This window comes from Callionymus lyra, chromosome 5 (genome assembly GCF_982586985.1).
Source record: "Callionymus lyra chromosome 5, fCalLyr1.hap1.1, whole genome shotgun sequence".
NCBI classification, from domain to species: domain Eukaryota; kingdom Metazoa; phylum Chordata; class Actinopteri; order Syngnathiformes; family Callionymidae; genus Callionymus; species Callionymus lyra.
The window spans coordinates 28801530-28823233 of record NC_141822.1 but is presented as its reverse complement, the minus strand read 5'-3'; the positions used below and the strand labels follow the sequence as shown (position 1 = coordinate 28823233).

General features: G+C 39.6%; 1 protein-coding gene across 2 annotated transcripts in view; it reads right to left on the bottom strand.

The window, feature by feature from the left end:
- Window positions 1-21704, bottom strand: part of pard3ba (par-3 family cell polarity regulator beta a) — a 133197-nt gene that overhangs the window by 13550 nt on the left and 97943 nt on the right. For both annotated transcript variants that reach the window (XM_087791725.1, XM_087791726.1), the window contains 2 exons: window positions 17016-17127; window positions 1363-1439 (listed from right to left, as the gene is read on the bottom strand). In XM_087791725.1, coding sequence (XP_087647851.1) covers window positions 1363-1439; window positions 17016-17127 — 189 coding nt within the window. The remainder of the gene's footprint in view (window positions 1-1362; window positions 1440-17015; window positions 17128-21704) is intronic.

Genomic DNA, 21704 nt, shown 5'->3' with positions numbered 1-21704 from the left:
CAGCTGTTCGACAAAACGCAGCGAGAGGAAGGAAAGCTACACTCATGGTGGAAGCTGCTCTAAAACATTCCTGATTTTTAACTGGGAAAATTATTCTTTTAGTAAAACACACTGAAATATAAAAAAAGAATATAAAACTCTGAAACACACTCGTATCTATAAAAATAATAAAAAGCTTAACATCAAAGATTAACTTGTTTCTATCAAAGTCATTGTGTAACTGATCTTGATGAGAAACTAAAAAGCTTGAGTCTGTAACTTAGGGGCCACATGAGGTCAGTTCTTGTGGAGACTGGATCTCAGACTGGAGGGTCTCCAGTTCCTTTCAGATTCTTTATGAACTTCTTCAAGTTATGTTTGGTTGTTTAATTTTGACGTGCGTTTCTGCGTCGTTTCACTGTGAATTTGGACCATTATTCTCTAATTTTATGTATTTTTAAAAATTATAAATCTTAACTACATGATAAAAAAAAATGGAATCCCTGACTTCACCAAAAAAATCATAGAGGACCCCAGAATATGATTTCATAGGCCACAAATGGCCCGCAGGGTATTGAATTGGAGCATAATTTAAAAACAAAACTCAAAGAGGTTCAGAGAGGTTTAGAAAAGTAAAGTTCTACAAAAGTCCTTCTGACTAAAATCAGCTACGCTTTTAGCTCAAGTTAACTTAATAGTCAAAAGAGACATTTGAGTTTCACATAGTCATTGTCAGCTTGATGTTGGGATCTTAAAAAAAAGTTGATGCATTGGTAGTTGAACCCTGGGTGAACACACACAACCAATATTGAACCCTTTACAATATTTGGTGAGGTGTCTGGGCCTCCCTGTTCAATCTGCTGCCCTCAGGACCAAACCCCAGAACCACTTCTGAAAAAACTGACATTTTACAAAAATATTGGGAGTTTTTGATCAATCCTCATCAAAGTTCTTAAGTGAGGCAATTCTAAAATGAAGGTCTTACAGTTCAGCACACAGGTTATCGCCTTCGGCAGGAGGGCCACACAGATCCAGGAACAGTCTGATCTGGATTTGTGTGTGCACAGCAGGACTCAAATTTGACAAAGAGTGTCTGAACAAAGAACGAGTGTGCAGTTGCATTAAAGCCACACTAGGGGTTATTCAACCTTCATAGCTGTGATCCTGCTGCTGCTCTCCTGAGAGACGATGAGTCCTATTCCCGGGATGACTAGACACTCCCAAGACAAACACTCCAGATTTAATTATAATCTCCAAAGGGGATTAGTGTGTGTGTGTGTGTGCATATGTCGCTGTGACATAGGGGGAGACACAAAGGAAGTGCCCCAAAGAAAAGTTATCCATTCACATCCGGGCTGGATGAAGCACAATGAGAAGGGCTACCTGGGTTGTTGCTGGTACTGGAAGTCCACTTCTTCATACAGGCGAGGAGGTCGGGTTTCAGCGGCTCTGGGTGCCACCTGCGGGAGACCAGAACATCCAGAGTTTACATTCAGGAGTTGTTGGAAGATAAGACGCAAATGTCAACAACCGAAAACATGATGATTGTGGAGCGTATGGAGTGGAGGCACACAAGTGTTTTCATGTTCTCATGTGGGTCGAGGATTCCAGGAACACATGGAAACATAAACACTTGTAACCACAAGTCCCTCTCTTGAACATGTGTTTGTATGTTTCAGCGCCGCCATGTGAAGTGGCTCCTGAAAGCTTAAAGTTGCTCAATGGCACCGAGGCACTGCAGGAAGTGATGCGATATTCACACATGTAACCCTTCCTCGTCATTTTAAAGTGGCTTTCTCTCCGGGCCGCCTTCAGTCCATGCTGGGCTTGCCAACAAAAAAACATGATCCCTTCAACCTCTCTCCATGTCTGGGCAAACAACGCTGGATTACGGGCTTCATGTAGGAAGTAACCGGGTTACTCTGCGTGGTCTCGCAGGATAAATGTCCTTCTTCCCGAGCTCATTACGTAACATAGCTGAATAAATATGACTTTCAGAAGTTGTGAAAGTGGAAACAATAGACTAATGGGAATCATGTGTTTCAGCCTCAGCAGCCACAGAGATGAGATCAACGGGTCGCTCAGAAAGTGTTACACAATTTTAGATTAAAGTCAAGACCCCCAAAAAAAACAGCAGAGAGAGACTTATTTTACAGCTCAATATACGTGTGGCAACATAGTTTACAGTGACAATACTGTATTATACATATATTACTTGGGATCATAACATGCATTTATTACCATAATATATGGGTGTAAAACTTAAATCAAACAGTCCAAAATCTGTGAGCTAATGTGGTCGCGGACAGACACGAAATTACCGTATTTACAAAAATGCTTGTCATCGAACAAAGAACAAATGTGATATTGTCTTTTCATCCTTAACGCTCAAGGTATTTTAATTATCTCATTATCGCTTTCCTTTACCAAACGATTACATTTTGAAATGATCAGTTTTACTGTTGTTGGAAATACAGTTTTCATGTTATTGTTGACATCCGATATCTCTGTTCCTTATCTTACCGTCTTAATTATTTGTATCATAGGTCACCGTTTCGAACATTAAACTATTTTCATTGTGAACCAACCATCAGACGAGGCACAACAAATAATCTACTGGACACATTTAGGCGCCAAGCCTCGAGTTTGTGCCATAATAGCAGCGTATATTTACATTTTAGTAATTTTACTATCTTGGTTTTTTGTTGCTTTACTTTATTTAGTATTTCTTAACGTAAAACTACTCAGTTGAGTAAGCATCTATTTGTTATTAGCATGTGAACTGTCAAGTTCACTTGTTTGTGTCTCTTAATTAAACCCAGAACTGATCATTCCATCATGATTTCATCGCTTGTTCAGCCAAACATTGGCAGCAAGAGGTACAACCTCTGATGTAAATGCCCCACTATCATATTTCCTGGCGAGGCAAAGACCAGGATCTAAACTTTCATCCACCCTTGGATCAGAGGGTAAAGAACAACTCTGCAGATGTTAGAATGTGTAAGTAAAGTTAGAAAACCAAGGGACATCAACGAGGACTTGTTATGAACACAGTTTTAAACAAAACTCCCTGAGGGGGGTCAGGATTTGGGGGGGCGGAAGAGGGGAGATAGAGGGAACATAAAGTTTCAATTATCTGTAATCATGGTCCCGGAGTTTCCCCCATACAAACACAGTGTGTTTACACCACGGCCATTCCATCCATCAAACAGTTATACAACCCCGGAACGCCGCTCACACACACAAACAATCAGCCGTCGTACGCCAACGTTAACAACCAATCAAAGTGCTCACGTGGTCAACCGTCTTGATCTTCACTCCCAGAGACACAGCACACACACGCTGCTCAGTATCTCAAACAAACAGCTATAAAGAGTGTAAATGAGTCCTCGCAGAGTCGCTCCACTGCTCTGTTTTGGACTTCAAACCCATAATGCATGTCAATGCAGCGGCTGCGGAACATTACCAGATATCATTAGTATGTTTCTGTAATGTAGCGAGGGCTAATGTCTCTCAATGGGAGACAGGAAGGAGAGGAACATCAGGGCTACTGCAGGAGAGAGGTTTTATGTGCGCTTGTGTGTCTGTGTGCAGATGTAATATGGAGGTGGGAAGGAAAAACGCTCCATCTCCGGATGGCAGTTTGTGTGTTCGGGAGGGGATATTATGCAAAGAGATGCAGAATGAGGGGTAAAGGGGGGCATTAGTGTTTGGGGAGAGCTGGGACTCAGGTGGAGGAGGTTGGACGGGTGTGTGTGATGGAGAGGAAGAGACGAAGACAAAGCTGGGACGCTGTGAATTGAAGGAGAATGATGGGGAAGTGGTAAAAATACATCTTCAGATGTGTAGTGCTAGCATTACTATAATAGCCTGAAGCTAAAAGTCGGAGTGACTACTCTGCTGACACACACACACACACACACACACACACACACACACACACACACACACACACACACACACACACACACACACACACACACACACACACACACACACACACACACACACACACACACACACACACACACACACACACACACAACCCTAAAGATGATTTGGAAATGAAGAAAAACACCATCTGAGATCCATTATAAGCTCCAGAGACTATGGAGACACTGGAATACCTACTACAGGCGCTCTTATGCAGACACACGCGCAAACAATCACAAGGATCTCGGTCTCACCATGGCAACTGGTGGAGGAACAAATTCTTCCTGGTCGCATGTTTGAAGACTTTCCGGCGGGTTGAAGGGCGACCAGTGACAAGTTCACAGACTGATCCTGAACCCGGTGACCTCACAGGCGGTGATGTGTTACATGTGCATGAGCATTAGGGATGATGTTACGCGAGCGCTGCAGCATGTTCTTTGATAGCTTCCCCTTTTTGTTCGTCACGCACTGAGGTGCCTGAGAGCTTGTTGAAAAAGACTGTGTGGAAGAGTAGATGGATGAGGTGGTCATGAACATGGAGTGCTCCGGCACACATTTTCTACAGTGCATTTTGGTTCCTCACACCACACAATGTCATTTATTTCCCAACAGCAAGTAAACACAAGTAGATTAAAAACCATTGAAAGTGTATTAATATTTGAATCTTGTCTTTTAAAAACGAATCTCTGCCGGGCGCGTTCCTGAGCGCACGAACAGAGAGACACTGTTGCATTTTTCAAATTAGACAGCTCTGCCTTCACAGATGACTCTCGCAGACACACTGCTCCAGCAGCTGTCGCATTCATCAGAAAATATTGCTGCAGCTCAGGAAATGATTTTCCTCAAGCACTTGTGGCTTTGGGTACAAATGCGAAATGAACTTCCACGCAGCGAGGAGTCCATGTGTTTCCACGCGAGGATTGAAATCAGAGGAGCGTTCAGAAAGGTTTTGAGTCGAGAAAAAGTCTCTTCAAACGAGGAATAAGCTGCGCGTACATCCGCGTTTTTACACTTCTTTATTGTCGCCGCCTTTTGTCTTAAGAAGTAAGCTTCGCTGTCAACGTTAATCCCGACGGCGAAACCTGCTTTCTTCCGCCCGCGCAGGCCAAACCATGAAGATTTGGGAATTGTGGTCGGGCCAACGTGCTTCCCAGATGGAGCACTTCATCATCGCTATATAATGAAAGCACAAAGTACCACGACCTTTATTGTGAAGAGTATAATGTGGATGATCTTAGGTTTCATCCATCCCATGTAGGATTTTAATAACCAACACTGCGGACATAAGGTTGATCGTTGGTCATTTTCCAACAACCTGTCGCTGATTACCCACTAAAACCTTCCTCAGTGGGGTCAAATGGCCTCTTTCACTCGGGGTTGGGGGGGTTAGCCTTTTGTCACACAAGATTAGGTCTGATTAGGAGAGTGTGTGTGCATGTGTGTTTACCCCCTGGTGTCCACTAAACACTCACCCACCTGGATCCCTACACCCCGGACTCATTAGAAGCAGATGGTACACTCACACACCACTATGAACCAAACCTAAATCTGTTTACTTTCCTTAACCGTCTAACCGGAGACACGCGTTGATGTAAAAAAAAAAAAAAATCCCACTCGCTCAAGCGACTTGAAAGAAATGAACTTATTTCCCATTAAGGAAACAAAATGGTGATATTTCGTCGCAGAAGGTGGAACTAGTCTCGCCAATTAAGGGGAGTTCAACTCTTCCCTGTCACCAGATGTTGAGATTTAATAACTGCAAGCAAGAGTCGGAAAAAGGAATTAGCTGAAATCTTGTCACAGAGGTGCAGGAAAGAAACTCTTTTAAGAGAGTGCAGCCTTCTTCAAATTCCCATTAGGCTTCAGAGTCCGGAGAGGAAGCACTTTAACTTAACTCTAACTTAATGATACTGTGGAAGTTTGTTTGAAATAAATTCATTGTGTGATGCTAACTACATATGTGGGACGAATGTTTGCGGAAGAAACCGTAGGTTCCCCATAGAAACCCCAGAGAGTTTGTGTGCTCATGTGTTTAGCTTTGAATGGAACCTGCTGGTGGACCTGAGGAGTTTATTTACCGGATTCCTTGTTTCTCTCTCTGCCCTCCGTGCGTTTGTTTGCCTCCCGACGGCTAACAACCGTTTACCTGTGTGTGACTGAGTGTTATGTGGAATCCTACGTGTTTACGTCTGAATGTCTAAAAGATGGAATATGCCGGCCATATTCCTTCAAACACAGGGGCATTAAAGCTCCCAATTCAGCCGTCAGCGTTTGACATAATTCAAGAGAAAATTACACTTCGGTGAGTTTTTATTTAGTCTGCCGTAGTCCCACTGTCCTCAAATCAACCCACTTTTCTTCAGGCTGCATTTTGACATGTTTAATTGGTCGACCAAAAAAATGCAAAGGTTGTTTGAACAACCATCAGTACTTTACATACTTCTATTGTTTATCCATTACATCTTAGCAATTTAACTTTGAGAAGTATGAATTCCAAATACTGTAATGTACAAAATAAAAACAAGGTAGAATGTACAGTAAAGGAGTGTTATTCTGTTTGACAAAACTAAATAAAAATGAGTGAGACTTAAAATCCACTTCTATTAAAACAAGAATTATAGTATCCGTACTATAACAGGAAATTCGAAAACTGGAAATTTCGCAACAGAAAAATGTATTTTCGGTTGAAAATGGAAAAATTAAATGATTTTCGAAGTAGTATATCATGTGTTGTGTTTTTGCTGTAGTGCATCACAATGAACAGTATTGTGTTTATAACTATTCTTTGTATTGATGTTAGCTGTTTTGTGACTCAATAGTATCCGATATGTGTGATAATAATAATGTATATATAATGCTGAATACACAGTTAGAGCTATAATCCAATGGTATTAAAAATAGGCAAAAGTGTTCATGGTAACAGCCTTGGTTTCCTCATTTTTGGTTTCAGTTTTGGGCAAGATTTTTTATATTCAGAAACAAATGGCTATTACTGTCCTTATTGAGGGAGAATAATAACGGTATAATAACAAATGACTCTTCTGTTCTGCCGAGCCCAGGTTGTTTATTTTAAGCTTCACTGTGGTTCTGCCCGTACGACCTGGCACGGCGTGGGTCAGCGCCGGGTCGACGGGAACATAGAAGGAACTCTGGTTGATTAAAACAAAACAACAAAAAAAAACAAGGAAGGAAAGTGAAGTGGCAAAAACTAGTTGAACTGTTGAACTCCCTCCACCTGAATCCAAACATCGACTTGTGTCAGGCTTTCAGGCGAGGGCATGTGATCAGAGGAGAACAACAAATTCCTATCAATGTGTCGACAGATCACACTTCACCCGCAGGCCAGAGACGAGCTGCAGGGATATAGAGACACACCGGGGAAAATCCCTGTAGGCCCTCGCATGCCCGACTAAAAAAAATCTTCCGCCGTTTACTGAGCAGCACAGAAATGAAGCGACTTAAACTGGTGAGGAGTGTTGAGCCTGAGGGAAGAGCTGCAGAGAAGACGGGGCTGTGGATGGAATAGATCATTGGGACTTTGGGAAGAGGGAAGAAGAGAGAGGAGGCAGGTGTGTAAAGAAAATAACTGTTATGTTGGAGTCTTGTCTCAGCATCCCTTGTGTTTTAGTGCGCGCCAGTGTTTTACAGAGACGCATCAATATCAGATCCCTCAAAAATGTGCACTCTAGGAAGAGAAGAAAGATCCTCCATTGCCATGTGATAATAATCTGGATGCAGACACAGCAGTTTATGTATTTCAAACATTCAGGCAAATACAGATGACCTATATATTGTATATATGAGACTAAAGTAGTACTTTAATCTCTGTATATTTAGCTTATCTTATGGTCAGTAACCTTCCATGATGGTTGATATAGTTCTTCATCGGCTTCATCTGAGCGACCTCTGATGTCATAATGTATTTGGGAAAACCAACAAAAATTTGATCTAATTTTGACATGAAAGGACAATGTTGAAGTAACGGATCTCTTCCTGATGTCCACGACAGCTTCAACGAAGAGTGAACTCAATTCTTAGATTCGATCAAAAGATGGTCGGCTGTGTAATCGTGCTGCAGCTGTGGATCCGACTTCCCTTATTAAAAAAGAAGAAGCGAGTCGATCAGTCTTCCTTCAGACATCTGTATACATCATGTACTACATAGTGTTGCAAATACATCAAAGCTGCGGGAATACATCCATTGCTTTCATGCCAAACTTCCATTGTCAAAGCTGTTGAAAAGATGTACCAAGTTTGATCATGGCTGCATGCATCTCTGCATGTCAGGGTCACCAACCTTTGAGTCAGAGAGTTACTCACCGAGTATTATGATGGCTCCTGTTTGTTATTGTTGTTCATGGTGATGTTGATACTTTTGATGTTGATGATTATGTTTCAGTTGGTAATGTTGTCGATGATGAAATTGACGATATTGTTCATGATGTTGTGGATGTTGTTTTGGATGTTGTGATTTTGAGGTGATGTAATCATGTGATAATGTAATTATGTATGTGATATTGATGATGATGATATTGTTGATGATATTAGTGTTGATGATGTTGTGATAATGTTATCATGTACTTATATTTGTGATGTTTTTGATGATGATATTGTTAATGATATTAGTGTTAATGATGTAGTGATAATGTTATTATGTAATTATATTTGTTATGTTCTTGATGATGATATTGTTGTTTGTGATTTTGTTGTTGTTTTTGATTATCTTGATGCTGATATTGTTATCGTTTGTAATGTTGTTGATGATATTGTTGATGAAATTGGTGTTGATGATGTAGTGATTACGTTATAATGTAATTATATTTGTAATGTTGTTGATGATATTGTTGTTTGTGATGTTGTTGAATATGTTGATGTTATTGTTGATAATAATGTGTTTGTGATGTTGTTGATGATGATATTGATGATGATATTGGTGTTAATAATGTTGTGATTATGTGATGATGTAATTATGTTTGTGATGTTCTTGATGATGATATTGTTGTTTGTGATTTTGTTTTTGTTGTTGATCATCTTGATGATGATATTGGTGTTAATGATGTGATGTTGTAATTATGTTTGTTATGTTCTTGATGATGATATTGTTTTTGCCGTTTGTGATTTTGTTGATGATATTGTTGATAAAATTGCTGTTGAATATGTTGATGTTGTGTTTGTGATGTTGTTTATGATGATATTGTTAATGATATTGCTGTTAATGATGTAGTTATTATGTGATGATGTAATTATATTTGTGATGTTGTTGATGATGATATTGTTAATGATATTGGTGTTAATGATGTTGTTATTATGTGATGATGTAATTATGTTTGTTATGTTCTTGATGATGATATTGTTGTTGTTGTTTGTGATGTTGTTGATGATGAAATTTGTGTTGATGATGTAGTGATTAAATTATAATGTAATTATATTTGTAATGTTGTTATGATGATATTGTTGTTTGTGATATTGGTGTTGATGATGTTGTGATTATGTGATGCTGTAATTATGTTTGTGATGTTGTTAATGATATTGTTGATAATATTAGTGTTGATGATGTAGTGATTATGTTATCATGTAATTATGTTTGTGATGTTGTTGATGATGATATTGGTGTTGATGATGTTGTGATTATGTGATGGTGTAATTATGTTTGTGATGTTGTTAATGATATTGTTGATAATATTAGTGTTGATGATGTTATCATGTAATTATGTTTGTGATGTTGTTGATGATGATATTGGTGTTAATGATGTTGTGATGATGTAATTATATTTGTGATGTTTTTGATGATATTATTGGTGTTTGTGATGTTGTTGATGATGATATTCTTGATGATGTTGTTATTGATGGTATTGATGATGATATTTGATGCTTCATGATCCTTTTTAAATTGATAATTATATAATGATGATGTTGATAATGATATTAATAGTGTTGTTGCTGATTATGTTGATCTTTAATGATGTTGTGATTATGTTTTTATGTCATTAGGTTTGTGATGTTGTTGATGATGATAATGAAGATTATGTTTATGATAATAATGGTGATGATTGAAAGTCAGGGACCAAACCTGCTGCTTTTGTATTGCTAATTATTTATTCTAATTCATCGGCATTGCATAACAAAAATAGACAGAAATGGAACATTTTCTGAGCGGTCAGCGGTCCTTGCAGGCACTCTGGCACAGTGTTGGTGACCCTTGCTTTATGTAATGTTGATGTTTATAGAATGTATATACGACGATGTAGACATCAATGTTTTTGTCCCAAATGTATTTGTTTTTCAGGAAATAGCCACATTAATTTCAGTAGATCAACAGCTAAAGGATAAAAAGTTTCAGGCAAAGTGGTAATGTGATTTGTGATTTAGTTTTATATCTTTTTTTATTGTTCATACAATGCTCATATGACTACTTTTAAAGCTCACACACACACAAGTTCGTTAAAGTTGGTTTGAATATTCTGCACTTACTGAAATTAACCCTCGAAATTGGTTTCGAGAAAATTGCCGGGGCAATGTTCCTACTGTCAATTTGACTTGGTATATTTAAACGCCACTAAAAACCTGACATCAACGGAAACATCTCTCCTGTCATTTTCCGCACAACTTGATCCTCGGTGGCTGGTCACAGTAGCTCGGGGGTTATTCTGGTTGTATGATCCAAACACTAACTTGTGGTCGGCCTGGATAATTATACGGGCCGAAATAGAGCGGATCGTGGACCAGTGCAGTCTTTAATCAGCGGAGGCTTGCACGGGTGACAGAGAGAGAGGCAGTATGTTCATGAGATGTGTGATGTTTCCTTCGAGAGGGGGGGTCAGAAGGAAGCAGAAGGAAGCAGAGATCAGCGGACGGCTTTTCATATAATCTGATGATTACAATTACGGGATTTTTTTTGGGGCTTGTTTGTGAGAGTATGACAGCTCAGAGCTAAGATTTGTATGCGAACAGAAAATTAATTTTCACAGCGTTTAGGCCGGTTTGATCTCCATGCTCTGGAGATTTCTCGTAGGCATGGTTTATATTTCTCAAAGTATACGAGATTTATCCAGGCTGGCGACTTCTGGGAGGGTTAGAATGAGCGACATACAGCGTTGGAGCGATGGAGTGACAGTACTTGTGTAGATGTCTGTTCAGTAAGAAAGTGCGTCTGTGCTCCGTGTTCATGTCGTACACACGTTCTGTCTTTTGTCGCTTTGTATCTGGTGATGGTTCTTCCATCCATCTGCCTTGCAGTGTTGCCAACGTAGCTCCCGCCGATAGATGTGCTCTCTGGTGTCTGCCAATTCTACCCCTAGGGGGCTGCTTCTTGTTTGCTGCTCATGCTTGGTCATGCTTCTCTTCTAAGCGTACAGGTCTGAAGGTCTTGTCTCCATCCCGCTTACATATTCTGACTTCCCTTTCTCCCTCCTTTGGTTCCTCCCTCTCGACGCTCGCCGTCCCTTTTGGCTCTCCCTGGGTTTTTAAACGCAGCTTTCAACTGGGCATGGCTGCTGGCAGCTTTACCAACTGCATTACAGACCTGCCAGCATGTCCGTCTCTTCAGTGAAGGAGCGCCTGTCAGGTTTAGCTAGAGATCGCCTGTCGCCAAGAAAAAGACTCGATCCTAGCAGGCAATAAAGTTTGATTTTTGCTTCCCCAAACGTGTTTGTGGATGAAGGATTTGGAATGACTCCTCACTGAAAAAACCAAGCACTATTTCGGACAGTTCGCGGATGAATAAGTCTCGTTCCATTAGGACTGTGGGTGCAGAAGCCATCTGGGGCTCTGCCTGTGGGCACCCCGGCACAGATCGCCAAAATGTGAGTTTCACATGTCTCCAAGCGAGTGGATGCCATCTATCACTGTGACAGTCTGCTGCGTGTTTACTTAATGATGTGGGGGTTTATTTATGAAGTGATGGCCGACGTTTGGGAAGCAGAGAAAAAGTGAGCCGGTGGAGGGGAGAGGGGGAGGAGGAGAGAGAGAGGGAGGGAGGGGGGTATGGAGACAGCCTGAGGATGTGACATTAAAACATCATCAAGGTGATGGATGTCCACACACACATTAGAGAGAAATGCACAAAAAAAGCCATGCAATAGATGACAAGTCATACTCGGAGTGTGTTTGTGTGTTTTATAATGATGCCGGTTGAGCGAGTGTGTGTTGCTGATTCTCATGACATCTGTGTTCATTACGCTCTCTCATGTGCTGCCATGATTGTTTTACTATTCACAGTGAAATGAGCTGAAGATAACAGGAATGGCTCACATGAGCATCTTGTTACATACGCGTGTGTCCATCTGGGAGTGTGTATATGTGTCTCTGTGTGTATGTGTGCGTGTGTGTGTGTGTGTTTGTATCTCCTATTTTACATCAGAGGTTGACTGCAGGGATCCCCGGCCCTGTGTCAATAAAACATTAAAGATAGAAAATAAATGATGGTTCAGGAGACGCGCAGGTATATAAACATCCACTAGGGGGCAAACAACAGTCTAGAATTTATACATTTACAGAACCAGATTATTCAGGACAAATAGAAACAACGTACCCCTACTAAATTATAGTTTTAACCTTTGCTATTTTCACGATTCAATTTAAAAAAAGAAAAAAAAGAAAAAAAAAGACAGAGACTCAAACACATGCAAATAAGTGACATCACAGCTGGGTCGACCCATAGATCAACATGTGATTTACTTCTTTCTGAAGTGTAAACATGTTTTACATCGGGGTAACACAATGTCAGGATAAAGCCAGCAGGTGACACAACCTTGGTCAAACTAAACTTACATTTTACAGATTATTTATAATATTTAAAACAATTCACAACTTAAAAAACGTTAAATAAAATACATAAACGTACAAATATTTCCCCTCAATAAATCGTTTTTTTGGGGTCCGTTTCTTTTCTTTCTATTAATTTGATATATGATACAGTCATGCTCAAAGTAGTTTCTTTTTTTTTGTTCAAATCTAGTCTTTTTTTCTTTTTTCTTTTTTTTAATTGACGAGTATTGATTGAATGTAAATTTGGTGGCACTGTGCGTCTATTTTTTATTTAGTTTCTAAATAATTTGAAGACAACAGAAGCAAGAACCAACTGGATCAAAGCCACCTCTATCTATCTCAGAGAGAAAAAGGAGTGCATAATACGATGCTTAGTGTATTCTGTGACTTAATTGGCCGTGAACACATTACAGGGAACTTATCATTAGCATAGTGAGAAAAAGATGGACACAGTGTGATTGTCATAATTACAAGTCTGACCTATCCACAGACGGGAACATGAAGGGTCCAGTCAAATTAAGAGTTGAAGATGGACAGGGACACGGGAATGGAGAGAAATTAGGAAGATAACTGACGTCCAGTTTCATTTGCACAAGATTTATAAGAAACAAGGTCAGACTTATTTTCAAGGTCTCATTTGTAATGCATTACAAACACATTAGACATTATAATGCATTTATAGGACTCTATTATTAGCCTATATATAAGCTTCATTATTAGGTTTTATAAGTGTTAGACATTAAAAGCTTTAAATGAGACGGAGAGAAGGTTTTTTTTGGAAATATCAAATAGGACTGTAGTCAGTTCATTGGAATCTTTTCATCATGAAATGATACGTTATTAGGTGACAGTAAACGCTCAAAATTTTCAAAAACATATTGTTGGCTGAATTCACAATATATATGTCAAATATGTCCCCAATGTAATTACAAGTAAAATGACATTAAATTCTGAAAAGTTGTACCACAGTGTTATTTGTAATAACAGCACAATTACAAGAGTGTTTTCGACTTCACCTAAACCCCTTATGTCCACCACTTATATTACCTTATGATAAAGCTTCTTCAAACATCACTTCTTCTACAAAGCCTTATAAATAAATAATAATGTCCTTCAATTCAGCTCATTATGTGTTGCACACTAAACCGTCATCACCGAAAAAGACTTCAATAATTTATCATCACTTCAACTAAAAAACTATGTTTTATAATCGAAATTCAGATAGTGGTCATTTTTTTAGTCAGTCGCTTCTTGAACAAAAGAAAGTCTTGAACAGAGACAGTGGAAAATGCGTTTTACCATTTTTCTCCGTTGATATAAGGTACAGTCAGTGTTGCGTCTCAGAGAAAATAGAGGCGCTCACTTTCTATTTCAGACACATAAACCTCTCACAGGGAGAGAGAATGAAGCTTAAGGCCTTGTATGTCAAGTGCCTGGCAAACCTTTTACACCATCCAAGGCTACAGAAATAGGGGGGCATAAAAGAGCAGCGTGGTGTGGTGGCAGCTAAAAGACTGATCACACAAGGTCGGAATGAGTGAGCACTCAAGTGTCTACCTTTACACCACTGGAGTGGAATCTTTGGAGGAGAGAAAGAGAGCAGGGAATACACAGGTGGGAGTGAAGGTAACATACATATTTGTTTCTACTGTCTTTGTACACCTGAATCAATCTTTTCAACGGGGAGAAGTGTTGAGTTTTCACATCTTTAATTTGACACATTAATGAGAAAATTAATTGACGGAACAACTTAGTGATCACTCACTTAATATCACCTGATATGCACAAATGATGAGAACCATCTTCCCATTAGTATCATTTTCACTCCGTAGTGAATTTAAATCAGATTTATAAAACATGTTTGTTGTTGACAAACAATATACAAAATCAATACTCTGAAATGCTATTATCCTATATCGTGATGATGTTACTCCTTATACCGGACTCGCATCAAAAGCCACAAGAGAGTTATTTTTGCTGCCTAGAAAATGAATCCAAATAGTAATCAGGAGTAATGCGTGTGCATCTGGATCTATACATCATAACATTAATCTAATACAGTGACCTTTGAAACACTAAATCCGCCGTTTTAATTGACAGACGGATGATCCAATGGAATCTAAGATTGAGCATCATGACATAGTCAAGCGTCCCATTGGTTCATTTCCTAACTATTAGAAGACTGGTTCAATCTGCTGGACCTTCACGAACATCGCCTCCATGGCAATGGAAAAAAAAGTTAAGGCGTAGAAGAAAAAGGTGATTCAGCTCCTACTCCCTACTGTCAGCCATCTTACGCTTGACTTTGATGTTTTATCATTATTATTTTTTGCATTTACCACAGCAGTGTGTGGAACGACACACTGGCTTCCATTGTAGGAGCCACTGTGCATGAAAGGGTTAATGACGTGTTAAAACATAGTAAAACACCTAATAAAACAGGTATATTTGAACACCGACTCTCAGAACCTCAGATCTCCAAAAAACAAACTTCACACCACAAGAACTCCACTGCCAATAATATTATATTTGAACAACACGTCTTTGTATTTTTTACTTCCACAATTCTTTAACTGTTTCAGCGTTTCATTCTCACCATGTGCGACAGTGAGTGGGGTGTTTCATTATCAGTCTCGTCGGGGGGAACAACTCACTGCTGAGAATTCACTGTGGAAACTGTGTCTTTTATATAGTTTGTAGCGGAGAAAAGGTCAGGGGTCATGCAGGTCACTTGCTGTGCTTTAATTGCATCAGAGTTTGTGTAATGACTGGAGTCCTGCGAGGTACGGCGTCAAAGCCTTGAAGTGTGTGTGTAAACGCTCAGAGTCCACAGTTGTTCCCCATATACCTCCAAGTGTATGTTTGTAAAGGGCAGTTTACAAGTCCTTCTGTTTGGGTCACTGAACGGCTGGGACCAGGCTGTGATTTCTACGTCTGCGCGCTCGCTACATAAAGAAAATCTCAATTTAAAATGCCTGATAAGCAGCTATTGATTTCCATGGTGGAGTATGTCGAGTGTAGGAAAGCAAATGAAATGATTCCTCAGGCCGGATCGATACACATCTAACTTTCTAACAGTGCAGCTCGCACCAGCCGGGGATTTAAAACCATTGTTGATGCTGCTACAGTGGTCAAATAGAATTCGATTTAGTCGCTCTGCACAGTTCACAGCAAACCAAACATTATTCCAAAAGGTTCAATCTGCTGCACACACACACACAAGCCCTGGGGCCATTGTTGTTGTGGCATTAAGACTGTAAATACTGCTTCGATTAAGAGTTGCAGACTTCAGAGAAACTTTCTTGTTGGAAGCCATCCGTTAGGGAACAATATAGATGCCAGAGATAACAGACGGTGTGCACGAGATGAGATGTTTTTGTATTACACACATGTCTACAACCTGAGGAACCGACTGATCTTAGACACGCAGATAAATGTGCCTACATAACACTCAGAGTCAGATCTAGGAAGTGCATGTTGCTTGGGCCTCTTTACAGCTCCTGACTGGTCCCAAATCAGTGCTCAGTATGAATAGAATGAATGTGAATGAGCTTCATCAATGTATATGTGTTACTGGAAGCCAGGGAGGTCATTCACCTTGACCCACAGATAACAAAAGGGATACCTCAGACACATTTGTTTTCGGGCCACTAAGTCACCTTGACCAAAAGATTGCACAAGGGTTAAGAACCACTGTACTGTCTGCCCTCTTGTAAAATGTGTTATATTAATAACAATATATTGTATGTAGTAAACAAAGTTTGAACAAGAAGGATCTGTCTCGCCTGCAGTTGATACAAAACTCTGCAGCGAGAATTCTGACCCGCTCAAGTAGAAGAACTCACATTTCTCCGATCCTTAAAACTCTTCACTGTCTACGGACTCCTTTAAGAAACATCTTAAGACATTTTTATTTGTTCAGACTTTTCCTTGATTTTCTGGAACTGTGTGTTTTATCTTGACCTTTAAAGTATATATTTTATTAAATATAGTTTTGATTGTTTAAGCACTTTGTGACCCTGGTCTGGAAAAGCGCTCTATAAATACAAATTACTTACTTACTTAATTCCTTCACTTACTTCCAACATTTAAAAAAAATGTTTTAAATAAATACCAACTTTGTCATTCCATATTGAATTGGTTTGATTCAATACCCATGAGCATAAGCCATAAAAGTTGATTGGTGCGTGACTTTAAGAAAATGCTGCGTTGAAAGACTGGTTGTTAAGAAGGTCGTGTCATCTCGACATGTCAATAGAGTTTCACTTTGAACCTTGTTTCAATACTGAGCTTGTGACTTATCCTTCTGTCAACCATGAAGAACATCAAGAACTCACCCTGTTGGGATCATAATCCAGGACTCTGCGGCGTGCTGAATCCAGGTCCTCGTAGCCGGGGACAGCCCGAGTAGGCGGGTAGTTCTGCCGTAACCCCGGGAGACGCGGATCACTGCGGAGAGACCAGATGAAGATAATAAGAATGGTGCCTTGGGATTTGCTCATCAGATAAGAGGTCCACAGGCCTGGAGGTTCTTTACACTGGAGGGTGTTTTGTGCGATCAATTTGCATGTCAATAATATCTCCTTTTTAATAAGTCAATACATTAGCATGATCACTAAAATGAAGGATTTGAATAAAAACGCTGCTTCTTGAACTCTACTTGAAGGTTGATATAGTCATGTGATCTGAACACAATGGAATGTTGGCTGCAGAACTGTCTTTTTTCTTTGAGGCCACAAACGTCTCAGTAGTGGCCGAAAGACTGACAGGGATATAATTTCCACCAACTGTTGATGCCAAACAGACAAAAGGAACCGAGATCAACCGTCTTTCTCTGCCAGACCTGAACATGTGGAGAAAACAGAGCTCATGCCTTCCCTGGATGTGCTTGGCTCGCACATGAAAACACGTGTTCTGAAATGGTCAGGGCCACAGGCACAACCTGACCTTATTCCAGGTTGATTAAGAACAAACTGCGACACCAAAACAGCACACTGAAGGGTTTCTGTAGCCTTGAAGTGACATTTTAAAAGCTTCCCGGTGGTCGTGTGTTTAAAAACACATCAACTCCTTAACTACTTTTTTCCCCTCATTAGCCAGAGCAGGGAATCACAATATACACAAACTTGGAGACTTGGTTCCTCCATCTTGTGGATGTGTCTGCCTGGATCAGTGGTCAGCAACATTCATCATGTGAAGGCTTTTTTTTCCCTCCGCCGACAACTTGAAACTAGCTCAGCACTGCGACATTTTGTTGAGAGCTAAACTGAACATTACATTATTAGTTGTTAAGACCTCAGAAAAATATTGCCTTAATGTCATGAAATCAATTGTGTACAAACAGGAACAGAAAATGTTTTTTATTCTCTAGTTTGACAACATTGAGCACCAAATCAATTTGAACAAAAACCTACAATGCAGGCTTGTTTGAGTCTCATTTTAACGTTATATAAAACCCTCATTGTATAATAAAAAGCAATAGATTTCCTCTTTTTGTCATGATGAATAGCAGTTTTTGTTTATATATTATTAATCCCAATATATAGTTCTATATCTTAAATGCCAGTGGAGCAGATTATTGTAGTTATAAATAACCAAATCATAAATTCAGTAAATACAGTCCATATTCATTCATTATTTAATATATTATTTGTTTACACCATTATTTATAACTAAGCAGATATTTTCTTAACTGTTAAAAGTCGTATCAGGAGAATGAAGGAGCTGCATGTGGTGCTAGTGCTTTGAGTTACAGACCTCTGGCCCAGATGTCTAAAAATATTCTTCATAAAGTAAACATGGATCAATCATCAAACCTCATCAGGTCTTAAATAATCATTGGACGGCTGTAACTCTTTTGAATCAGCCAAAAATATCCAGTTGTACTTTGTTGCGTTCCTAACATTTTTTTCCAGTTTTCGAGTAAGAGTAAGCATTGTAGCTACGGAAATATACTTATATATATATATATATACACTAGTCAAAACTGTTCAAATTATATTAAAATAAATGTAAATAGAAATGCTAAAATTGCTGTTTTTTACAAAAAGATTTTTAGTAAAAGAAAAAGACAATGATCCAATATCACAAATACAAAAAAGAGTATAGAGTATTGTAAACTAGCTTGATGGTAAAAGTAATTTTAAATTAATAATTCAATTAAAAAAATTAAATAAAGACAATTGTTTTATGTCTATGTTTAGGGAAGCAAAACAATGGACAGTGTGAACACATACTTGTTGAGATAATATAATATTTATTATGTTTGTTTCTCAGTCAGCTTCATGACTATATGATTCATTTCCCAATTTACACACCTCAAACCACATTAATGCTCTACAGGGTAATAATACAAATCTTTTAGAGATAAAATAATTAGGAATTTGTCAACCAAGGAGCCAAATCACTACAAACTTTCACATTTTTCAGAAGCCAGAAAAGTTCAAACACGATACATTAGCTGTCGGAGGTTGGGACCTGAAGTCATGTCCGTCTTCTTAACCAGTCCTAACACCGGAGACCGACTCTCCAGCAATAATGCACGCGCATAACATCCCTTTGATCAATACTTTGTCTGCCTCTGTTGAGTTTCATACACAACACCATTGTCTGAACCTCCTTCATTATTAATTGACTCCCTATTTACAAGCTTTTTATGACTCCAATCTTCCCAACAACATCTTCTGATCATGAGCCCGGCCTCAGAGGATGCCCGCTCACTCCCGTCTACGCCATCTTTCAACCTCCGCAGCCATTAGCCAATCCCGGGGGTCGTCATTAGCGCGGCAGTTTTGATGCAAATATTGTTGTTACCCTACAAATGATCAACCCACCGTAATTATCTCATTATGCCCGGTCCTCAATCGCAGATAAATATTGTGGTTTCGTTGCCTTTTACCAACAACCCTGGCCTGGTTCATCCAGAATTTCAAAGGTAGCAACAGAGGATGCAACACTTTGGGAGAAACTAGTAAATAGGTCACCGAGTTAAAACAGAAGTCCAGGAGCAGGAATTTGATTTTATTTAGTTTAATGTGTCTTCTGAACACTTGGAACAAACTACTTCAGCGCTGGATAAACAGCTCAACTTTACAGAGTGAGAACCGTAACATCAGATTCATAATGTTACACATCTATATCTATAAAGAGCACTTGAGTCAGCTTAGTCAGCCTCTCACAGGTACAAGGGTCCTACAGAGCTACACCTGGACTCACTATGTTCGATCTGGACTCGGCCTGATTTTCTGCTTTTGGACTTATCCGTCCTCAAAGGCCAAAGAGACCAAAAACGGTAAGGTGCTAACTTAATTAGAACTCTGTAGCTGACATATTAAGATAGTTACGGCCTTTTAAAAGTCACCCGTCCATCAGCATCATTTTATGATTCTTAACACTTTCTTATCTCATAAAAATCCACGAGCAACATCTTGTGGGGCTAACCTTGGTTCCCACAAGCAAAACAGACGTGATTGTATACGATATGTGTGGGAATGATGTGGGCGTGTAAGCCAAGTTCAACTTAATCGTGAATAACTCCAAAAAAAGTTACATATTCAGTCTCTGAGTTGCACAAGATACTGTTGGTAACTTATTTTATAGATTCCTAAAGTTTTAATAGCGACAGACACTGAAGATGCGAACACACCTCCGTGATAACAATGAAACCTCCAGGTTTACCGTCTGAAGGATCTCAACATACATCCCACACGTCTGTAATTAAAATGATAGGCGACGTCAAAGATGGAGAAAAAGGGTGTATAAATGTGCGCTAGCTCCTTCGAAACAAGGTCACCTCAGTCAAGTAAGGTTAAGTGGTCGCTTTGACATTGAATTTGAACATTAACATCCGGATGTAACGTGAACCCTTTTAGCTGAAGCTGGAGCATCAACCAAAGCGTGTTTTAAGCAAATGTAACGACTGTCGAGGTAAATGCCGGAGACTTCTTTACATACATTGATATGCACAAACGTCTGCCTGAGTGCCTGAAATGTAAATAGGTTAGCACTGATCAATAAGTCAATAAGTCTGATGTTGCTCTATTAGCTGGGCCACAGAAAATGGATTCCACTTGAGTGTTTTACCTTGAAGTGACTCATTCCATCCATACTTGAGCAAGTGTGAATATTCAGGTTGATCCCGCATGAGAGGAGCAGCAGGAGGAAGGAGATGATGGGAGACGCAGGAAATGAAAGACGCGTCAGAAGACAGAATGAGAGCAAGACCGAGCAGACACATAAATAGTGAGATGTGTGTAAGCAACTTTCCCGCGGTGTGAGCCAGTGTGAGGGCAGACTAATTAGGAAGTGTGCGACGCTGCCGCCTGCCGCCGCCGGCTGGTTTGGCGACTCCCTCTTGCTGTGGACGGCTGATTCAAGCCCAACACGTTGGGGCGCAGAAAACTACAGCGGGCAGGTTTTTTTTTTTCTTTTGCGCCCTAGTACTGGAGGTAATCAAGCTGAAAAATACGAGGCCGGTGTAAGGCGTGGGTCGGGACACGAGCGCAGCTGGGCTCCGAGCAGGCAATAACCGAGCCGTGTCACAGTTCACATCAAAAGTGAAGCTGCTTCTAGATTAATGGTGCGCGGTTATGATCCAAACAAAGGCACAGCATTAAAAAAAAGGAAAAAAAGACTGTGTGACTGATTGACACTTTAGCAAAAGTGTAATAATATCAACTTATTATTCATTGAAACAAAAGGGTTTCTGGTTGGCATGAGGTTGAAGCCATTCTGTGTGGAGCTTGAATGTTCGTCCACCATCCAAAAACATACAGAGCTTGTTTAAAAACTAAAAATGGTCCCTAGGCTTTAGTAAGTAAGTAAGCAAGTAATGTCTATTTGTATAGTGCTTTTCCAGACCAGGGTCACAAAGCGCTTAAACCATCAGAACAATACTCAATAAAGTATATATTTTAAAGATCAAGATAAAACTGATAACACAACAGGAGTTCCAGAAAATCAATGAAAAGTCTGCACAAATAAAAACGTCTTAAGATGTTTCTTAAAGGAGTCAGTAGATCCTTCAA